At 35.6% G+C, this 24,235-nt stretch overlaps 1 protein-coding gene across 3 annotated transcripts in view; it reads right to left on the bottom strand.

Annotated features, from left to right (window-relative positions):
* Positions 1-24,010, bottom strand: part of tox (thymocyte selection-associated high mobility group box) — a 75,780-nt gene extending 51,770 nt beyond the window's left edge. For all 3 annotated transcript variants that reach the window (XM_073849140.1, XM_073849142.1, XM_073849141.1), the window contains exon 1: positions 23,571-24,010. In XM_073849140.1, the coding sequence (XP_073705241.1) occupies positions 23,571-23,669 (99 nt within the window). In that variant the 5' untranslated portion in view covers positions 23,670-24,010. The remainder of the gene's footprint in view (positions 1-23,570) is intronic.
* Between the last annotated feature and the right edge of the window lie 225 nt (positions 24,011-24,235).

The raw sequence follows: 24,235 nt of genomic DNA, 5'->3' as shown, positions 1-24,235 counted from the left end.
CACTGTCACCAACACAGAGCGTTACACAACACTTTCACAGTGTTGTAGTGCAACTTCCTCATCATTATATTGAGATATATATATATAGATATACACAACTGGACATGTAGGTCACACTTACAAAATACAAAATATCAGTACCACTTTACAATAAGGTTCACATTACAGTTAAGATTAGTTGTGGTTGTTAACATTAGATAATGCACTGTGAATCAACATGAACTAACAATAAACAAAGTTTTTTCATTAACTAACATTAACAAAGATTAATAAATACAGTAATGTATTGTTCATTGTTTGTTGATGTTATTTAATACATTACCATTAACTAATGAAACCTTATTGTAAATTGTTACCAAAATATCAAACCAGGCTCTACTTCATTATGTTAAGTCCAGGACATTTTGTCATAATTTTAAACAATATAATCTATTGTTTCAGATTTGAAACCTTATATCGTGAATTATTATTTATACATTTTGCTAAATCGAATGCAACTTGTTTTGATATTTTGTTTATAATGTTTATACATTTTTAATTGTTGCTTAAGTGTCTCCATTTTTGAGGGGCCAATATATACACTAACATTCAAAGGTTTAAGGTCAACACAAAATAAAAATTCAATAATATATAATATTTTGAAATATTTTTACAATTTTAAATAACTGTTTCCCATTATAATATGTTTAGAATCTATCATTTATTCCTGTAAAGCAAAGCTGAATTTACAGCAGTCATTACTCAAGTCTTTAGTGTTACACGCTCTTTCAAAAATCTGTTTAATATGTGAACTTGGAAAATGGTTTGTTAGGATAGGACAACATTTGTCTGAGATGCAACTATTTGAAAATCTGGAATCGAAGTTTGCAAAAAATTTCAAATATTGAGAAAATCGCCTTTAAAGTTGTCCAAATGAAGTTCTTAGCATTGTATATTACTAATCAAAAATTAAGTTTTGATATATCTACACTAGGAAATTTACTAAATATCTGGATGGTACATGATCTTTACTTAATATCCGAATGCTTTTTGGCATAAAAGAAAAATCTCAATCAATCAAATCAAAAATCATTTTGACCCATACAATGTATTTTTGGCTATCGCTACAAATATACCCATGCTACTTACGACTGGTTTTGTGGTCCAGGGTCACATATGCTTATTTTTTATTTTTTTTACTTTTTAACATATATAATATACTGTATATACAAGTACATGTTTACAAATTTGGTAACACTTTACAATAAAGTTCATTAGTTAACACAATCTAAGAATGAAAATCCTTCTTCAGCATTTATTAATCTTAGTTAATTTCAGCATTTACTAATGCATTATTAAAATCACAAGTTGTGTTTGTTACCACTAGTTAATGCGCTGAGAACTAACATGAACTAACAATAAACGACTGTATTTTTTAACATTAACAAAGATGAATAAATAGTGTAATAAATGCCTTGTTCATTGTTCGTTCGTGTTAGTTAATACAAAAACTAATGTTAACAAATGTCACCCCATTGTAAAGTTTTATTTGTAGTTGTGACTGAAGTGTTCGAATCTTGTTTGTATTGTTGAATTCATCAACCTCTGAACAGCCAAATGGCTGATATGTTCCAGCGCTGGCAGCCGGTCCCTGAGCCCATGAGAGAAGAGCATGAGTAATTTATGTAGGGTAGTGTTTCTGAGACAAGGACCCTTGAGAAATCTAATCACTCTCAACAGACTCGAAGAATTTGTCCTGGTGCATCAGGAAAATGGACACAAACCCCCCAGAACCCTCCGGCCGTCCTTGTTGCGAGGAGGTAAGCTACACTAAATCACGCTAATCGCAAAACCGATAGACCCCAAAAATGTCAACAGGTGCGACACACTGAAAGGATTAACATTTTTCTGCCTGTATCTTTATACAGAGAGGGGAAAAAAGAGACAACAAGAAGCAGGAGCCAGGATGACCTGGGTGGACGGCTGCCAGCAGCCAGCTGAAAGGGCTGCAATTTCAGCTATTGTGCGGGGAGAAAAAAAAAACTGTGCCAAGTCCCATTACGTGAAATTGAATTTAACCTCCAACGCGATTAATTCAGATGTTGGGTCGTTTTTTTCTTACCTCGTGGCTGAATGCCACGCACGGTGGCTTATTAAAATATGAATCCGCCTTCTTTTAAATTAGGAAGTGCCCTCGTCACACCTGATTGACACGGAGAAGGTAACTCAGCGCATTCGGGCACAATTAACCAGCTATTTTTATCAACTGCAAGAGCTTGTAAATGAAAATTTAATGAACTCTGCTGTTTACATTAATTTAAGTCCACCTTACAGTTGTAATCAATAGCAGAGCTCTTGCCATCTGGTGAAAACACGGAAAGCCACAAAGAGAGTCGTGTTCAGTCATTTTCCTGCAAATTTGCAAAACACGAAAGACAATTAAGCGGAATATCCGGGAAATCAATCTGCTAATCCATCATTTACCCTGACACTACGTTGACAGAGGGGCGACGTGCGACTCGTCGCGGGCACTGATAGCAAATCAAAAGGGCCATGTTCATTACGACAGGCCCCTCCCCGAATCTCCCACAGAAGCGTACGTATTTAGGGGGAAAAAGCGACACCCTTGAGCGGGCTACTCCGCTTGACAAAAGCTCCCAGCAGGAGCTGACCGAACTCACACATCAGGCTCTGTATCTGAACGCAGTACAATGGGCCACTGTGTTCTCATACTCAGCTCGGCTTCAGTCAACAGCACAGCAGTGCGTTACGTCGCCAGCGCTGGCCGGCCTATTACAGCGACACGACACGAGAGAACGGGAATGCTATCAGCAGTGGACATACACATAAGGAAAAAAAAATCCCAAGCATCCCTTTCACATTTGTTCCATTCAATCTGCGACTCAGGCTTTGAATTCAAACCACTGCACTATTGTATTCTGTTTGTGTGAGTGTCAATAAAAGCAATAAGCCTCAAAAGAAAAGTGTGTTACAGTGATTTTACCAGGGCTGACAGGTAGAGATCAACCAATATAACCTTTTCCTCAACGGTTGTTTTATTATTCTTTTTTTTTTTTACCACCAATAATAAGAATATAAGAATAGTGGTAGTTTGAAATTGAATGTATTATTCGAGTATAAACTATGATTATTAAAGTCAATAAGAATAATAATAAATGGATATTTATAATATGGAATAAAAATTATTAGAATTTACTTTTACATTCATATATTATTTGAATGTAAATTATTACTATTAATGTTAATAATAATAATAATAATAATAATAAAATGTTATCTGAATATAAATGATTAGAATTGACACTAATAACAATAACTATATATATATATATATATATATATATATATATATATATAGTTATTAATAATAGTAGTAGTAGTTTGACATTTAATGTATTGTTTGAGTATAAATTGATTATAAATGTCAACAATAATAATATATTGATGTTTATAATATAGTATATAAATGTAAAATATATATTACTATTAGAATTGCCATGTCCTTTCCTTTCCTATCGACATTAATAACAGTAATAGAATCTATAGAATAAAAGTTTATATTCATATACATTTATATTCATATATACTTAATATATTTAATATATTAAATATTAATCCATATTGCCATTAATAATAATAATATATTGATATTAAATATATTATTTGAATATAAATTGTTAATAATAGTAGCTGTAATTTGATATTTAATGTACTGAGTATAAATGATGATTATTAATGTCAATAATAATAAGAGATTAATATAATATAAAATATAAATTAAGAAAATAAATTACAATTTGTATTAATAATGATAATATTAACCATTTATATTCATATAATTATTAATCCAAATATTAATCCATATTGCCAATAACATGTGTGTGTGTGTATATATATATATATATATATATATATATATATATATATATTGTTAATAATATGTTATAAATGATTATGATTATTGTAATATAAATTATGATTATTAATGTCAATAATAATAGATTGATATTAATAATATAAAATATAATTTGCGAAAATAAATTACTATTACAATTGGCATTAATAACAATAATATTAACCATTTATATTCATATAATATACTAAATATTAATCATTATTGCCATTAATGATATATTGAGATTTAATATTTTATTTAAATATATAAATGATTATTACTATTAATGTTATTAATAATAAATTAGTATTTATAATACATTATTTGAATATAAATTATTATAATTGACATTAATAACATTAATATAATTTACATTCATATATTCAATATTAATCAATATTGTCATTAATAATAATAATAGATTGATAATATATTATTTAAATATAAATTATTATTACTTTTAAGGTTAATATTAATAAATTAATATTTATAATGTTATTTGAATACAAATCATTATGCTTGACATTAATAAAAATATTTAATAACCCATAACCCATTTATAACCCATTTTATAACCCAGTTTCTCAATGGTTTGATCAGTAGAAAAAAAAAATTGAGGGACACATAATAATTAATTTAATAATAATATTAAATAATGAAAGTTCTTCACCTGTAACTGCCCTTATTGAGTGCTATTCTATTAAAATAATAAAACAAGGAAAAATAAATAAAAACCACCGATTGGTGCCAAACTACATACAACCAATTAATCTAGTCTGAATATATATATATATATATTTTTTTTAATGAAACAGTGACAACAGCTATATAATACAAAACATCACTGTTTAACAAAGAGTCAGATTTATTATTCTAATCATAAACTATTTGTCTGCCAAGTGATATATTTCACTATACTAGCTTGCCACATTAATATATCATCTCCAGTCATTTATAGTCATTTTACAACAAGATTTGAACATGCATTCAGAATTTCGAATCAGAAATATCCATTTGATACTACATCCACACAACTATGAGTGAAAATGTTTCAAATGGGTGATTTCACATCCCTGTTTTGTGCGGAGCTGAACCTGAGACATTTTTTTTTTGTAAGCTTCAGAGTGAATTCTCCTCTCTTGGGCTGTTGCTATGGCGCTATGTACTTCCTCCGCAGCTGCCGCCCTGGTGTGGTGGGTGATAAGCATCAGGGATGCTGGGACACAAGCTCTCTTATCTGGACGCATGACCACAATCACTTCCTGTTCATTACCTCTCCTGCTAGGAAAACACATAGGAATTAATGCGGCCTGACCAATGAGCCGCTGCTAAAAACATACATGGAAAAACAAGCTCGGACACTACCGGGCACAAACATCCCATTATGTGTCAATCATCGAAGCCGCTTGTCTGCTTTGAAACATTAACGGCCAAACGTATGGGTTAGCTAAAGCTAGTTTGACCGTGGCGTTTATACCACGACGCAATAACAGCCCCTCCATTAGAATGCAGGTCTCGTTCCCTGTCAGGAAATAAAGATTGCTTTATTGATACATGCTGTTGCCATGACAAGCATCCACTAGATTCGTTCGGCGCAAGATTTTGCCATCATTTCGTACAAATCTGGTCTGGCTAATGAGTTTCAGCCTGATCAACATCACTTGGATCTCCATGGCATCTTCAGATGTGCCCAGCGCCTGCATCGCTATTAAATCAGTAGGTTTTTTTTTTTTACGTAAAACTATTGATTAAGAACTAAACCTGAGAACATTTATGTCTCATTCTTCTTTTACTTGGATAATGGTGCCTTGGAAGTTATCTCTAGTCTCCAGCATATTTGCTAAGAGGACAAAAATATCTCTATCATATTACAGTATTGATTGCGGGAGAACCTGAGCTGCAAATTTACTTTGAAGTTTCCTTAGGAAAACATGACGTGTAATGATATTAATCAAATAGAGTGATGCTACACATGGACTTTATGAGGGTACAAAGACTAAAAATACCTTGATGATATGATATCCATACTTGCTCCATTACAATCACAACCATAATGAAGGCAGAAGTAATTTCGTGCGAGCACTTTCATCTGTCAAGTACAATAGATGATTTTTTTTTTTTTTTGCTTAAAAGGACCGTTCAGCAAAGAAGGAAAATTTTGTCATTGTTTTTCCTTCCTCGTGTTTTTAAACTGATTTAGTGAAATTGGCTTTTTGCAGAACAAAACAGACAAAACAAATAAAGAAATACCAAAAGGTTTCATCAAAGTAGTCCATATGATATGTGCTATATAACTTTCATTTTAGTCTGTTTTCTACATAAACAGACATATATATCAAACAAGTCATAAAAATCACTTTTATGGTTGTTTTATGATGTTTTTTTCTTTTTTGAAGCTCGACAGATGTGGTTACATGAACATTCAAGAAAATTTCCACTGGAAAAAAAAGTAATAATACAGCATATGTGTTTTGGAACAATATGAGAAAATGATTAAAAACACATTCTTTTTTTGAAACCTGTCTTTTTAATCTCATTTATATGTAATATAATTGGTAAACAGTAAGACTTTGTAATAAATAGTTAACTACATTACATCTTAGCTAATGTTCATTTCACAGTAAGTAATAAATATTAATAAATAGTGTAATAAATGTACTGTTCATTGTTCGTTTGTGTTTGTTAAAGAAGTTCACTTTCAGAACAAAGATTTACAGATTATTTACTCACTCCCTTTTTATCCAAGATGTTTATGTCTTCCTTTCTTTAGTCGTAAAGAAATTATGTTTTTTGAGGAAAACATTTCTGGATTTCTCTCCATATAGTGGACTTCTATGGGGCTCGCCAGTTTGAATTTCTAAAATATTTCTAAAATGTTTTCTAAAAGTTCTAAATGATCCCATCCAAAGAAGAAGGGCCTTATCTAGCGAAACGATCAGTTATTTTCTAAAAAATGACTATTTGTTATTACTTTTTAACCTCAAATGCTCGTCTTTGCTAGCTTTGCGTGTATTTGCATACACTGTAAAAAAAAGTGATTTAAGTAAACTCAAAATTATTCATTACCCTGCTACCTTAAAATTTTAAGTTGAATCAATTCAAATATCTAAGTTATCACTTCGTTCAACTTAACATTTTAAGTTGACTAAACTTTTTTGAGTTGACTGAACTTAAAATTATAAGGCAGCCAGATAACAAATTATTTTAAGTTGATTCAACAAATAGTTTTTTACAGTGTACATCGCTGCAGAAGTACCGACCAAGTGTTTACAAAGTGAACATGCAGAAAGGAACAAACACCCTTTAAAAAAAGGTAAAAAAAAACAGTGATGTTGGACGATTTTGAAGTTGGAAGAGAAAATAAGATGGGAGTTTTTCGACATACCCTAACTGCCTTGAAGCGGAAAAGACAAGTTGAAACGTTAAAAAGTAAATAAATTTTCATCCTTTTAAGGTGCGTTCACACCGGACGCGACTTGCGCGGAAAAAATGCGCTATTCGCGCGTAGTTGAACGCTTGAACATTTGAGTTTACTCGCGCCATTCGCGCGGTAAAATTCGCGTCATTCGCGCGTGACATTTTCTTCACAACAGACGCGAATTCGCGTCATGGGAGGGGCTTCTGCCACTCGTCAGCGGGAAAGTAGTTGTAAAATAGGTGAATGAGCTCAATTTGCCAGCTTTAGCTTGCTTGTAGTCTCAATATGTATGTATAGGTCAAATTGAGTAAAGAGCGTTTTTTAAAATTTTCCAGATTGTCTGACCTCTTCACTCACTTTCTTCCTAGCAAGATCCTTTTTATTCCTATTTCTACAACAGTCCAAAGATGTATCGTACAGCTCCGAGTAACCACAGACAGCAACGGTGATTTTGTCCTCCATTGTTATTTTGGATTTCTGCCTCCGTCACTACTAGAGCAAGCTTTTCGCCAAAGTTCAGATTTTTGAACTCGCGCGTTTCGCTTGAAACGCTCAATGCTCGCCGCTTCATTCGCGCGTTTCGCGCGCCGCAGGATGGCTATTCGCGTCTTTGCATTGACTTAACATGTAAATCACTCGCGCTTGCCGCTTCATTCGCGTCCGGTGTGAACGCACCTTTAGAAAGTAACTGATTGTTTCGCTAGATTTGCAAATGCTCTTCTTGTGTAGCCTTGCGTGTACTCTGTGTATTCGCATACTTTGTAAAAAAAAAAAACACAATTTGTTAAGTAAACTTAAAATTACTCGTTACCCTGCTGCCTTAAAAATTTAAGTTGAATCAATTCAAATATCTAAGCTGTCACTTAGTACAACTTAACATTTTAGGTTGACTAAACTTTTTTGAGTTGACTGAACTTAAAATTATAAGGCAGCCAGATAACAAATTATTTTAAGTTGATTTAACAAATAGTTTTTTACAGTGTACATCACTGTGCAGTGACCCGACCAAGTGTTTACAAAGTGAACATGCAAAAAGGATCAAACACCCTTTACAAAAAAAGGTAAAACAGTGATGTTGGACGATTTTGAAGTTGGAAGAGAAAATAAGATAGGAGTTTTTCGACATACCCTAACTGTCTTAAACTGGAAAAGACATGTTGAAACGTTAAAAAGTATATAAATTGTCATCCTTTTAGTAAATAACTGATTGTTTCGCTAGATTTGCAAATGCTCGTCTTGTGTAGCTTTGCATGTACTCTGTGTATTCGCTTTGCAGTGTACCGACCAAGTGTTTACAAAGTGAACATGCAAAAAAGAATCAAACACCCTTTACAAAAAAAGGTAAAACAGTGATGTAGGACAATTTTGAAGTTGGAAGAGAAAATAAGATAGGAGTTTTTCGACATACCCTAACTGTCTTGAACCGGAAAAGACATGTTGAAACGTTAAAAAGTATATAAATTGTCATCTTTTAGAAAATAACTGGTTGTTTAGCTAGATTTGCAAATGCTTGTCTTGTGTAGTTTTGCGTTTACTCTGTGTATTCGAGTACACTGTAAAAAAAAAAACACAATTTGTTAAGTAAACTTAAAATTATTCGCTACCCTGCTGCCTTAAAATTTTAAGTTGAATCAATTCAAATATCTAAGCTGTCACTTAGTACAACTTAACATTTTAAGTTGATTCAACAAATTGTTTTTTACAGTGTACATCGCTGCAGAAGTACTGACCAAGTGTTTACAAAGTGAACATGCAAAAAGGATCAAACGCCCTTTACAAAAAAAAAGGTAAAACAGTGATGTAGGATGATTTTGAAGTTGGAAGAGAAAATGAGATGGGAGTTTTTCAACATACCCTAACTGTCTTGAACCGGAAAAGACGCGTTGAAACGTTAAAAAATATATAAATTGACTCTTTTTTTTTTTTAGAAAATAACCAATTGTTTCGCTAAATAAGACCCTTATTCCTCGGCTGTGATCGTTTAGAGCCCTTTGAAGCTGCATTTTGGAAGTTCAAACTCGTGGGCACCATAGGAGTCCACTATATGGAGAGAAATACTGAAATGTTTTCCTCAAAAAACAATTTCTTTACGACTGAAGAAAGAATGAACATCTTGGATGACAAGGGGGTGAGTACATTATCTGTAAATGTTTGTTCTGAAAGTGAACTTCTCCTTTAATACATTCACTAATGTAAACAAATGACACCATGTTGTAACCCAGTAAATATCAAACACAATGTGGAAATGATTTGATTGCTATTTTTTTTTTCTTGTGTAATGTTCATTACAACATCATATTAGTGCCATAATGTTTTAAAATACTATTTGGCTTAATCTCACTACAGCTGAGCAGCGTGAGTTTTCCACCCAGTGAAACGTGTCAAATGCGAGTGTGGTTGCCTGATCTCTGTTAACAGCGCTAAAAGCATTAACTTCCTATCTGACAAATTTAAAGGTGCTTCATTTGTCTTCCAAGAAGCAATTTTGTGTTTTAACCACCTGTAGGAAGCTTTGTGACTCTCTCTTTCTCTCTCTCCCTCTCTCTCTCTTTCTCTCTCTCCCTCTCTCTCTCTCTCTCTCTCTCTCTCTCTCTCTCTCTCCCCTTAATGTGCCTCAGGACCTACGGCTGTGAGGTTCATTTGTTTGTGTAGTTTTCTTTGCCCATGTTTAATTACAATGGTGCAGCTGTTCCTCATTTACACTGGGGTCATATATTTGAATGTGTGTGTGTGTGTGTATGTGTGTGTGTGTGTGTGTGTGTGTGTGTGTGTGTGGATATCTCTCTCACTCTCTTTTTTATCTCTCTCTCTCTTTCTCTTCAGGGCCTTGTTTGCAGAGAGCAAAAACACAGAGTGTCCACTGCTATCAGACTCAGAGGTACTGAAACAGGGATGATTTTGCGGTTGCACTTATAAGCCTCGACCGTTCGAATTGCGAGGTTGAAAAAAAAAATCTTGTTATTAAAATGACAAAGGAACTATTTCCATCTTTTAAAACACACATAACACCTGTGTAATGCTGATTTGCATTTACACGAACAGGGAAGGCATGAAACCGAATGCCTAGGGGCTTCAAAAATTCATGAATTGTTTTATAGATCAGGTGTAATATTTGTGATGACAGACTCATTTGCACTCTTATCCAGAATAGGGTAGAAATCTTGCCCTTCCGGACAGATTTTAATATAGTGCGCAGTGAGAATGATATTTTACTAAATCAGGACCGCAAGACGCCATTTGAATTGAAAGCTAAGCGGAAATGAATGTTTTAAATGACTTTAAAGCTCACATTTTAATGTTTAGTGTTTAAAATAAGTAGTGGTAGTGGATGAAAGGCTGTTTTAAAGGCAGACAGTCTCATATCCCAGCTAATCTAATGCTAAGCCCCGACCGCAAAACTTTTCAAAGTGTTTCTATAAAACAAATGGCTTTGGAACCATTTTTGACTCCATTTTCTATCCTTTCAGCGGGAAACCGCGAAGAAGGTATGACTAATACAAAACAAAATTGAGTATGACTTTCTGCTGGTTTCCTGTTGAAATGAGCTCCTTGTTTTCTCTGTCCACCGCCTTTCATTTCCATTTCACTTGTAGCTGTCCTGATAAGGTTTAAGTCTCTTTGAATTACCTTCTCTTTTGCTTATGAACGGCGTACACACTTGCGCGCGGAAATTAATTGCTCTCTTGTGCGCCGCAGTCAGAGTAACGCATATTTTCATGCCTAATTTTAGGCTCAAGAGTCGAGTTGAGTTGGCTGAGTGTGTCCTCTAAAAGCCTGAATGTGTAAACACCCAAAATATGGAACATCGATCAGCCTCAACCCCTCAAATAATAACTTGGGTAAATGACTTGCTTCAAAGCTTTTCACCAGACCATGAACAAGCACTGAGGGGAGTTTCTCTGAAAGTCAAGCGTGCAATTATAACTTTAAGTCTGTTATTTTGGGTCGATTTTGACCTCAAACACAGCTGCTCGCAGTGAGGACAAAAAATAAAAAATAAAAGAGATGTTTGTTGAAAACATCTTTTTCTTCTTGCTCTTAAATTTTGCATGTAGAGGAAACGTCTAAAAGACTTTCAAGTACAGTATACGCATGAAGCCATAAAGCTAACTTTTTAGATTTAGAAAACATCTATCTATCTATCTATCTATCTATCTATCTATCTATCTATCTATCTATCTATCTATCTATCTATCTATCTATCTATCTATCTATCTATCTATCTATCTATCTATCTATCTATCTATCTATCTATCTATCTATCTATCTAAGCCAATAATCAAAGCCTGTCTTAACAAACTTTGCTTGTCTAGATTACAGGGTTTTCTCCTTTTATTTGTATTTATTGTATTAATTTTAAATGAAAATAGCTGTTGTTCCGTCAATTCAAATTCAAATTCTCAATTTTTCAATTTTAATTTTCAATTTTTCAATTCGATTTCAATGTAAAAAATTCTGTTAGCAACACAAAACATCAAAAGCAGTGTTATTTTATTTTTAATTTTTACAGCTGGTTCTAATTTACAAATCAATATATTTCGCATTATACTAAACAAAATAAAGACCCAATATTTGTTATGAATTTGTTTCAAAATTTTCTGAATTACATACACTACCACGTAAAATATTTTGGGTCGGTAAGATTTTGTGTTTTTGAAAAAAGTCTCCAATGCTCACCAAGACTTTATTTGATCAAAATTATATTAAAATATTCAACATTACGATTGAACCACTGATGTCACATGGACTATTTTAACGATGTCCTTACTACTTTTCTGGGCCTTGAATGTTTTAGTTGCTTTGCTGTCTATGCCGGGTCAGAAACCTTTTGGATTTCATTAAAAATATCTTAATTTGTTTCCAAAGATGAACGAAAGATGAACGATATTGTGAGTAATCAATGACAGAATGTTCATTTTTGTGTGAACTATGCCTTTAAAAGTGTTATTGAATTAGCAAACATAATAAAAATTTAATACAATTTAATATATTTTATTATCTATTTTTATCCTGCGATGGCAAAACTAAATTTTCAGCAGTCATTATACCAGTCTTAAGTGTCACATGATCCTTCAGAAGCCATTCTAATATGCTGATTTGCTGCTCAAGACACATTTTTTATTATTATCAATGTTAAAAATAGTTATACTGCTTAATATTTTTGTGGAAAACATGACATTATTCTTATTATCCAGGATTCTTTGATGAATACACAGTTCAAAAGAACAGATAAATTAAACTATTCTCAAAAAATCAAACTGATTCCAAACATATAGACAGTTGTATTCATCAATGCTATTTAATAATGTAAACCAAGGCTCAGAATGCTCACATCCTGCTGAAACAACATCACGATTAATGCAGTATTGATGTTTTGCACACCACCCTACTTTTTGCGCTTATAGGTTTTGATTACAGGTAATGATAAGCCTCAGAGCGTGGAGTCCATTTTGATGATTATGTTCCAGAGGAGAAAGGTGTGGGGCCCACCTGTTCTACTGCCGCTGAAACACGATCCCACACTTGTCACAAGACAGCGATCGCGAACTCGCAACGTGTCCTTCCTCATCACAGTAGAACAGAGGACCAGGCATCAAAAGGCTGACAGGTGCCACTTAAACACCAAAGACTGAGCTGAATGAGGGGAAACGCAACAGGCCATTAGTTCACCTACAGATGGGCCCACAAAGGCCAGGGTGTGCTCCCTCACAAAGCCGCCGTGTGCGTATCGGTCCTGACGTGTCGCTGGAAGTCCCTCCACACAATGGAGAGGCTGGCACTATTATTGTGGTCAGAATAACACAGCAAGCATGCAAACAAACACTCGAATGTGTGTTTAACAGATGCTGGACTCATTGAAACCGTGCAGATGCCATAAAACAAAACGGAAAACTTTATGAATTAAATAAACGGTGAATTATGTCGCCTTGTGTGTTGATGACACGCGCACTCAAAAACTACAAACAACGGAAAATGAATTATTATGCTGAGAGTCCTTTGAAGATATCAGCAATTAGACCGATGGCAAAAGAGGATGTTTGGGATATTTTCATGCTGCTCTAAAAATCCTGGATCCGCACCATAACTTTCATTACATTCTGCGAAAAAAAAAAAAGCCTTTATGTGAAAATGATTGCAATATGTTTCATAGTGAGATTAAACCAAACAATTAAGCTATTCTGGATTGGTTTTCACAGAGCCATCTGTTTGGATGTTTCCTCAAACTGGGAGCCTAATCAGCTATTCATATGTAGACTGTCATTGGGCAAAGCAGACCCAAAAAATGAGATGCCTCCAATGAATCGCAATCACAGATTTGTGCCAGAGTTTTCTCGACGCGCGTGGCGGCCCGGAAAAAAAAACCCATTCCCCCAGCCAAAATAAAGCGAACACATGTCCAGATTTTATGATCATTATGTTCAGCTACTTAATGAGTTGATCTTTTGGCATTTTCTGCATCGCACTGCACTGGCTGATATGCTAGCAGAGATGGAAGCTAATTATATTGAGAAAATAATCTTATTCTGTAACAAACATGGCTGCAACGCTATGTCACATTTGTTTGAATTACACGCGAGGCAGCCTCAAAGATTGGAGAGGGCTGAACTGGGACTGACGACTAGCATCGTAAACACAGACGCAGACGACGTAAACATGTCACTAAAATTCGAGGCCGTAAAATGCAACTGAACGCTGTCTTTCTCACAGGAATGCTCGTGTTTACGGCCTTGCATTTTCCACAGTGACAAAGACAAAAATGGAACATACCAGGCAAGCAAAAATCCCTCTTTTTATCCCCCACACACACAAAGTGACGCCTTAGCACTTCAGCGCAGGTTTCTTCTCACTGACTACGACAAGCTCTTTTCACTTCTTTACAACGTACTCCACTTATGCAGATCTTTCTTTGTCATTTTCGCATTTAAATGCATCACTGATAGATTTCCCAAACCACCTAGGCTGATTGCAGATACCACATTATTTTCCTCGAATCTGTTTTGCAGGTTTGGCCCTCTGGGTCTGCGGAACGAGCAGTGACAACAATAATCATTCTTCCAGCATAATTAACAACACTTCTGTGGGCTTGGAGATCATGACCGGCAATCATTCTGGACTAGAGGTGCGCTGATTACACTTTTTCTTTCCAGATACAGAGTAACGATCCAGTGCCAGTGCTCTTTCATTCACTGTACACCTCACTGTGGTGAACTGACCAGAGCTGCACAAGACTGTAACTACATTAAATAAGAAAAATAAATATTTTTATGAAAAATCAAACAAACAAACCAAGGGTTTTCAAACTTTTTTATGCTCCAGCGGTTTGAGGGTTTGTCACTTTTTTTTCTCTGACCGTGCCTTTATATGAATCTGAATGCATGAAACAGTTGCAGAACCACTGCATTTTAATCATGATCCAAACAAACATGCTACATATAACGTGAGCATTTTTTGATGTGAATTAGATTGTACAATTTCAAAATTTAAAGCAAGAACAAAATGGTCTGACCTTAACTTTATATTATTATGCTACATAAAACATCCAAAGCGCAACAAAAACAGCAGACGGGCTGAATAAGACGCAAATTCACTCTCTGCCAGCAGGTGGCACTTATGGAACAGCAGCAATACAGCGTTTTATTGGATACAGCTGTAAACAAAGCAGTGCTTTGCTTTTAAAGGTCTACTTAAGAGCTTTGAAACATAGTGTTATTCTATGTGTTGACATAATTTCGACTGAAACAGGAAGACAGGGCGGGACATATCCAGCAGTCTTTTTAAATAGCCAATAGCGTTTAGTTTATATCACAGCCACAATTTCATCCATATTGCATTATCTATATATAAAATAGCAGACTTCATTCACCACCAACAGAATGCATATTTACACTGTCTGAATCGTTTCCTATCCCTAGTGCACTACGTGCCATTTACTGTAGAGAAAATACAAATTCTGTGAACATTGATGATTTTAGCCACAGCTTCAGCATCTATTTATTATATTATATGGGGTTAGAAGTTTCAGATTCTATAGAGCATTTGATTGGACAAAAACCCTAACGCTAACATATTCATACTAAAAGCCAAAAAAAATTACATACATTAATATGCATTATACAGATGTAAGATGCAAAGAAAATACATTGAGTTGGTTTATTTGTCCAGTAAAAGAATTAGTTGTGAGTTATTAATAGTTCTACATTTTCCAACCATTAATCATACCATTTGAATAATTCAAACCATTTTACTGGTAAATACTCCATAGGTAGCTATATATGCATGGAAGGTATTTTCTGTTTAAATAATTAACAATACTTCAAAATTCTTTATATAGCACTCTTACAATAAATATTGGTATGTTTTTTTCTCTAAATTTTTCTGTGTACCATCTTGCACCCCTTGAGGCCCCCTGTGTGTCCCAAACCTGGAATTAGGCTACTAGATTACTCAGCATTAAAAAGTAAAAAAAAAAAAAAAATTATTTAAATGTAACCCATTTATTGGAAACCTGGTTAAATTAATAAATGAATGTGACATACCGACTTGAATGTGCAGAATAAAGAGGAACAAATAATTTTCTGTGAATAACAACTTCACTCTTAGTCTTTTCCTCACAAAACTATCAAATGACTGTGAATACAGCACAGAAGTCATATGACTGCATTAATTCTACTTTGATGGTGTTCTTTTTATTTATTTATTTATTTTTAAGGAGCATGATCAGTCAAGTCTGGTATCCAGGTATTGGATGCCGAGAGAAATGTGGCGTTTCGTAATAGACCGATAGAGAAATTACTGATAGAGAGCATCATTTATGGTGTGCAAATAAACTGGTGCTGTGCTACAGTTCCTGTGTGAGTGTTTGGACAGTATATTATGTATTTAATGTCCACATATGGGAAAATTATACATGGACATGTCCGTAAAGTCAAAGCAAACAAAACGAGCAGATTTTCTACCGCATAATGGAAGGAAGTGAGATGAAACAAGCCCACATGTAATGGTCTTACATAATGAGTGTGTGTTTGTGTTTATGATTGTGTAGATGAGTTGTACGTTGACCTGTAGAGTCGTAATGAACAGTAGCCTGCGCCACAGAGCCTGTCTCTTTAGATATGCGCACATGATATGCAATTAAAAACTCTATTCACATTCCAGTGAGGCTGTCAATCAGAAGCAAATCCTTTTTGACAGTAGCCAGTGAACCGTGCCAGCTAGCCACTGAACAGGAACTCAAACAGTAATGGCTTTTGTTACCAGCAAAACCAAATTTGGATGCAATTAAGTTGACCTTAAATGAGAATATATGGATATTGCGGAGACGAGACAATAATTGGATCTCGCTGTGTTCGTTGTTTCTTTCAGCAAGAGTACATTTTAGTTTATTAACTGACAATTGGTTTAGCACCTGCTGCCGAGATAACAGTAAGAAGCTACTAGAAATATTAAATGTTAAGACCTAACATACACATTTAAAAAACGTCAATCTTTTGTTTTAAAGAGTGTAGCTGGAGACGTCATCGTATGGAAAAGTATGGGGAAAACAATGTCTTTGCGCTGTTGTGCTTGGAGCTTGACCTAGGCACAACATGAGCAAAGATCACAGCCTATGTCAACATTTCACATTTATGACAATCCACCCATGTGTGGCCGGCCGGTGTAATGTTGACATTTGCTGTTGACATAGGAAAAACTCCCAGATATCCGTCAGTGGAAGGACATCTCTGTTTAAAGGGGGAGATCAAGCCATTTTGGGAGCAACAGCACAACGCTTTCAAAAGTATTCAAACATGAAGGTGTTAAAGCCCTAAATGCTACACTTAACACCTGTCTAGGCATACTAACATCCCACATAATTTTTAATAATGCATACACAGTTGAAGTCAAAAGTTTACATTCACCTTGCAGAATCTGCAAAATGTTAATTATTTGACCAAAATAAGAGGGATCATACAAAATGCATGTTATTTTTTTATTTAGCACTGATCTGAATAAGATATTTCACATAAAAGATGTTTACATATAGTCCACAAGAAAAAATATTTGTTTAGTGATGTTGTTCATGAGTCCCTTGTTTGTCCCAAACAGTTAAACTGCTTGCTGTTCGTTAGAAAAATTCTTCAAGTTCCACAAATGCTTTGGTTTTGAACTGTTTCCAAAAATGACTGTATGATTTTGAGATCCATCTTTTCATACTGAAAACAACTGAAGGACTCAGTATGCAACTAGTATAGAAGGTTCAAATGCTCACTGATGCTTCAGAAGGAAAAACTATCCATTACGACACTTATTTTGTCTTCTGGGGAACATGTAAGTTTCTTCTATAGCTTCTGAATACTAAATGAAAACAATATATTTAGGCAAAATAAGAAAAATGTACACATCCTCATTGTGTTCAAAAGTTTACACCCCCGGCTCTTAATGCATAGTTCTTCCTTCTGGAGCATCAGTGAGCATTTGAACCTTCTGTAATAGTTGCATATGAGGCCCTCAGTTGTCCTCAGTGTGCAAAGATGGATCTCTAAATCATACAGTCATTACTGTAAAGGGTTCAAATACACAAAAATGCTGAAAAACCAAACAATTTGTGGGACCTAAAGGATGCTTCTGAAGAACAGCGGGCAATTTAGTTGTTCAGAACAAACAAGGGACTCATGAACAACTATCACTAAACAAAAAAACACAGCTGTGGATCATTCAGGTAACAACACAGTATTAAACAGGGTCATTTTTATAAATTAAACTATTATATTCTCTTGTGGATTATATGTAAACATTTTTTCTGTGAAATATCTTATTCAGGTCAGTACTAAATAAAAAGTAACATGCATTTTGTATGATCCCTCTTATTTTGGTCAAATAATTAACATTTTGCAGAGTGTATGTAAACTTTTGACTTCAGCAAAACAGCAAAAAAGAAATGCTGTTTTTGGCTTTCATATATATTTCATAACAATACATGGCACTTTCATAAACAGGGCCGAAAAAAATGTTGATCAACCTCAGATGATCAACAAATTAATATTATATAAACTTTTGACTATATTAATGTAATATGAATTTTGAATGAGGTTTGTGATTTTCCAACCACGTTAACAAAATGTGGGTCTAAATGCAGTTTAAAATCGAATTTGTGTGATTTAGCAATAAAGCAATGACAATGAAATATTTAAAAGAAGAAACAAACAAATAAATAAATAAATAATTAAAGATAAATTAATTCAAGACATTCAATCGGGAAACTACTTTTTTTATGCTAGGTTCATTTTATGTTAGTTAACCAAACATATCTAATACTTCTTATTTGTGTCTCTAATGGTTAAAACTGCTAGGTAACAGTAAAACTGTATATTTAATTAACTCATAACGTTCATACCAACCTAGTGAAGCATTACAAATTGTTTTATACCTTTATAATATACAGACAGCCAAAGTTTATCACAAGCTTTTTCCACAAGCTGAGGTAAATATTAGAAAGTGCACAGTGTCATTCACACAAATACCATCCTGGTAACATGATTCATGGAAAGTGCCACACGATTAATATTTATATGCTTTAGTTTAAGCCAAGAACAATAAAAAACTTTTGCACACCAAACCACTTACCATTATGACATCACGCAAACGACAAAACATCAAATACAAACAGACTGCTGCACGCATTGATTTCCTCTCACATTTAGGAGTGTGGTTTGATCAGCGCTCTAAAGGCCGAGGCTGGAGGGGGGTGCACGAATGAAATGCCCACTCAGTCTCACCCTGTCATCATCACTCTTTCTGAAAAGCATTGACCTGGTAAACAGAGATTACCAGTGCTAGCTCCTCTCTGAGTCAAATCAGCTTCTACTTTCAGCGCTCAGATGATAAGTCCGTTAGCTCCTTTGTTTAAAATGCACATGCGTGTAATGATCATTGCAGCTGGAGTAGTAGAAGTACTTTTTCTGGGGGGGTGGTCATTTTTAGAGTGGGGTTTGAGTACTGCTCTTGACTAACAAACACAAAAGAAGGCGTATTATGTCAGGGTCGACATCCCGGGACCCTCTGACATCCAGGACCACCAAAGATCTCAGTAATTTCTTCTTAATTGAAAATGCCTGTGGCTAAGACATGCACACAGCAGACTTTATATTACGGAGCATGGCCCATGACAGCAATACATATTTGAGATATCTAATTTCTCATCCGTTTTTAATGTAATCGCCTTAAGAGCGGGAATGTACTAACATTTTTACAAAGACTTCAAAACCACAGACAGATGACTCAGGAGACTTTTGTCCGTAATTGTAATCAAAACAGCCTGAGTTTAATTTTGCAGGTTTTCCACTGACAAATGTTTATAGGTGTCTGTCTTGAGAGAGAAAACGTAAAAACTAAAGCCATATGTTTGCTGGGTATTAAAATGCACGTCAATAAAAATTCACAGGCCTGTTCTGCTCACCAACTCTAAAATCACAAATAATTACAAAGGAAAGTCTAGTAACACATTGAACTACTAAACTTGACATTTTAAAGTTGTCTTGCTTATTTCAACTTTTTCCACACTGTAATAGGGATGTAACAATATTATCAATATTGTGATATCACGATAGCAAAACCATTTCAATATTATGGTGGTCACTTGACAATATGAAACGACTTCTATTTAAACTTCTTATTTTAACCTAAAAGGTCTTTAAAGTTGTGTTTTTGGCCATTGTGCTTAGGCACAGTATCTGTCAAACGACTAAAACCTGGCCTAATCCCTTCATCAAGTCTGTTTTCGTTGCGTGTTTCAAAGCGAAACGTGCACTTCATTTAGGCGATCAGCTCGTGATCCGGTGTTTTTTGTGCCTCAGAGCGGCTCCGTTCACAATAAATGCAGTGAACTTGTTTACTGAATGTACTGTGAGCTTAGGAACGCAACGGCCACCAGTTATGCTTTATTTTCACGGCAGATGATTATAGCATTTCACTAAATTTGTAGTAAGATGCATATTTGTAAGCCTGTTTTCACCGAAGCTGGAGTTTTCCGTCAAAATAAAAGCTCTACTGCCATTTTCGACAAAATAAAAGCTTAAAAGTGCAGTATGAATTGCCGACAATTAAGGTCATTGCACACTGAGTCCGAAATTTTTGACTGAAATTTTTGCATGTTAAAAAATGAATACGACCTCATGTTGTGTCAATCAAGTTTAGACACTGCCTCCGAAACTTCCGTCCGTCATAAAAATTTCAGATCAGTTTCGAATTTCTGCATTTTCGCATCCGTAGCAAGCATTTTGATAGGAAAGAAATAACGAATACGAAAAAATACATATGAATATTTTAAACTTAGTGTGCAATGACCTTTACTGGTTTAAATAGGTAACGTCACTGCAGTCCAAATTCAAAACATCTCTTTCAAGTGTAGAAATTAGTAAAGAAGTATTGGTATTTCCCTTCTGTAGTGTAAAGCAAAATTAATATACCTATGACTTATTTATTTTCATTTATTTTGCAGTGCAATTGTTGTATAGTTTATGGCCCTTACTGTCATTGTTGTTATTATTATTATTATTATTATATTCTAATTTGTTTGGCTTCCTAAAATACCAGTGTGAATGTAATTTAGACTGAGACAGTATACCACAAATAAAAAGAGGGTTGAGTCCCCTTTAAAGTGCAGGTGCAAGTCAATTCACTGACATTTTTCTGAAGTATTCTTAGTTAAGAACATGGGCTGGAGCTCTTAATTTTGAACTCTATAGAATAATTTAACTTTAACATGTACAAAATGTTAACATTTTTTTTTTAAATATCGCAATAAATATCGTATTGTGGACTTCGATACCATTACATCCCTACACTGTAAACATCATTCAAACCTCGCCCAATTAGTTAGACCAGACTTCTGCTGTCCGAAGACTTGACAGTGCACAAGATTGCAGACTGTAAACAAGCAAAACCTGTGAAATCTGGGAACGTACAAGCTCTCGCCATTCCTTAAAACCACATCAACGACAGACTTACAAGACAATGAGTCATGCGTAGTGTTAACAGCTTGCTTGCATTATCTCATTGGCTGTAATAACTTTGAGCCTGCAAACTCCATTAAAGCAGCGACTTGAGCACCAGCTGAAAGTCATTAGGCATGAAATAAATCATTGACTTTGATATAGGTCGGCTTCGGCGGAGTAGTTTTGTTGGCCATTAATGGTCAGGGGCTGCATCTTTGCCGGTTTTCATAATCCTAAACAGACTGTAATCCAATCCTACCCATGATGCCACACTCTCCCGCTCACTCACTCTCTCTCTCTCTCTCTGAGTACCCCTCAAGACCACTCTTGACTTCCTTAACAGCAGCGCTCGTGTATTAAAGCACACATCCGAGGTGCAGATTCAGATTCAAAGAGTCCTCTACAGGGTCTTCAAATTCAAATTTAATTGCTTTTGCATTTATTTGCTTGCCAAACACTTTCTTAGCAAACTGTGACAAAAATGCCAGAGTAGGTCAAACGATAAGCATAGGGCGATAAGCATGGCGCAGGAAGTGAGGAGCATTAGTGTGTTCAAAGTTGCTCCGTTTTTTTCTCCTCGAAACATGTACCTTTCACTGCACAAAAAGCATCGCGCTAGACAAACACAGACTTTCCTGCATTTACGCGTTTTGCTGAACTGCAGAAAATCCACAACAAAGTGCACTGCAACTGAACGCTCCTAAACCAGCATATGTCTCCAAGGCTCAGAACTCAAATCCATAGCGTATGAATAAAGATACACTGCTTGTTTTTATATGTTTCTGTCCACATCAAACAGAAAGAGTGCGGAGCGCAGTCTTCTGGGATCTGAGGAGAGCAGGTAGGGAGGAAGGTAATCAGATGGGGGGCTTTGTGCACAGACTGAATCAGTCCCACTGGCAGCGTGACCCCCGTTTAGCCACATACCATCAATTTCTGTCTATTTGTTCTGTAGATACCACACACCACTGTCACAATCTCACTTGTTTGCTCTGCTGTGTGTCCCCCCACCACTGCCACCCCCCTTCTTTCTCTCTTTCTCACTCCTCCAACTCCAGCTCCCCTCCTCCCTCTCTTTCTGAATTGCTAAGATGAAAAATCTCGAGTGGAGTTGATATAGGCTGACTTGCCTCTGCAGTAAAATTACACTATATAGATTATATCTGAAAGCCCTTCCCCTCCTTTCCCTCCCTCTTCCTTTCCTCCCTACCCCCGCCAACCTCTTTTCTCTCCTCTCTGGTTTTATAAACTCAGCAAAGATATTAACAATTTACTGCTGCACATCAAAATTACATCTAACAAATGAATCACTGAAACAATGCAATGAAATTGTGCTTTCAAGGTTTTTTTATTTTTATAAAACAGGGTCTGTCACTAAAAATTCATTATGATTCATCTATAAAACATTTCAGTGTGTGTATGTGACTGCACTTAGACATGGATATGAGACCTATGGCAGTGAATCAAGAAGCATTGAAAGGAATAATACAACCCCAACCCCCACTATATCACCCCACAGTAACCCTACCCCCTCCTCACACACACACACACACACACACACACTCCCTCTCTCTTCCCCATCTCTCTTTATCCTGCGCACATGCAGTGCGCACACACAGTAACAGCACCATCATTAGGAGAAATAGAGGAATACAAACCCCACATATCTCTGTTGTTCCTCAGGGACATGGAGGATAAATTAACACCGTTGGTATAAAGTATAAAACATAAATATGAGGTAAACCATATAATGAATATACGCACTACACACACTATTTGTTGTTTGCGCATGTTGTGTAAAGGACAGTTTGTTGATGTCCATGAGTTTGGAGCTGTGATGATGAGCAGGTGTATTAAGCCTAAGTAAACGCGCGCTACTTCTTGGTACCAGTCTAAGTGTGTTTTGTTATTATTGTTTGCATAATTATTTCCCATCTGCGCGCGGTTTCTATGACAACCTGTAACAGCGTTTTTAAGTTCGCGACATAAAAGACACGTGAAATGCTGATGTGCGCATTTAAGAGTTGAAGATATAAACATTGATAGTGAGGAAAAAAAATAAACAGATAGCCTAATAAACAAAGACACCCGGTTTGGATACATTTTTACTCTGGCGCTCAATCGCTTCTACTTTCTCCGACTCTCTGTGACAGTCGAGTGAAGTACAAACTTTGAACAAGTCCTCAGCAGTCTTCATTCAAGTTGAGCCAGGCGAAACTCAAACAAAACACGTTTATGAGGATCCACATCATAAAAGGTCATGCATCATAAAATGTAGCTTTACCTTATTGCAATACGAAGAGTCCGAATAGTGTGACTGTCCCAGTCGGGAAGGATCTGTTGCTGATGGTGGTGGAGGTTGTGGATAAAATCTCACGTCCATTTCAGTAAAAACATCAACCGGTCCCTATTGCCTTTCCACTAGAAAGCGTGTTCCCCGCTTACTCAGAAATCGCAACGCAAATAAGAGAAGAAGGTGCAAAGTGAAGACTGAAAGAGGCTCTCTATTGCGCCTCACATCCGTTCCGCGGTTTTCGCAAAAACTTTTATATGAACCTCTACCTCAGTCGTCTTACAATAGAGAGATACCGCGGAAACAAGCGCTCAGGTTTGGAGAGAACAAGAGCATCTGGTGAGTCTGTGTTGACTGCTGTGAGTAGAGATGTGTATCTTCTTGGTGCAGCTGTGGCTCAGTGTAACTGCTCTATGGAGAGAAGCGAGCGCTTTGCCAATGTTCACACACAAAAGACTCGCAAGACACGCGGCGGTACCGCTGAGCGGCCACAGGGGGCGCTCTGATGTGCGCTCCGGCATCGGGATTTGCATCACTTTGCCTATGATACTGTCTGTACATATGGTGACGGAAGATTCTGTTTAGCTGTGCCAGTATCGCTCTTCGATACGAACATATATTTTTGACAGGAGTGTCTTTAGAATGTATTAAAATGA

This window comes from Garra rufa, chromosome 10 (assembly GCF_049309525.1).
Source record: "Garra rufa chromosome 10, GarRuf1.0, whole genome shotgun sequence".
In the NCBI taxonomy this organism is placed as follows: Eukaryota; Metazoa; Chordata; class Actinopteri; order Cypriniformes; family Cyprinidae; genus Garra; species Garra rufa.
This window is presented reverse-complemented; position numbering and strand designations above follow the sequence as displayed.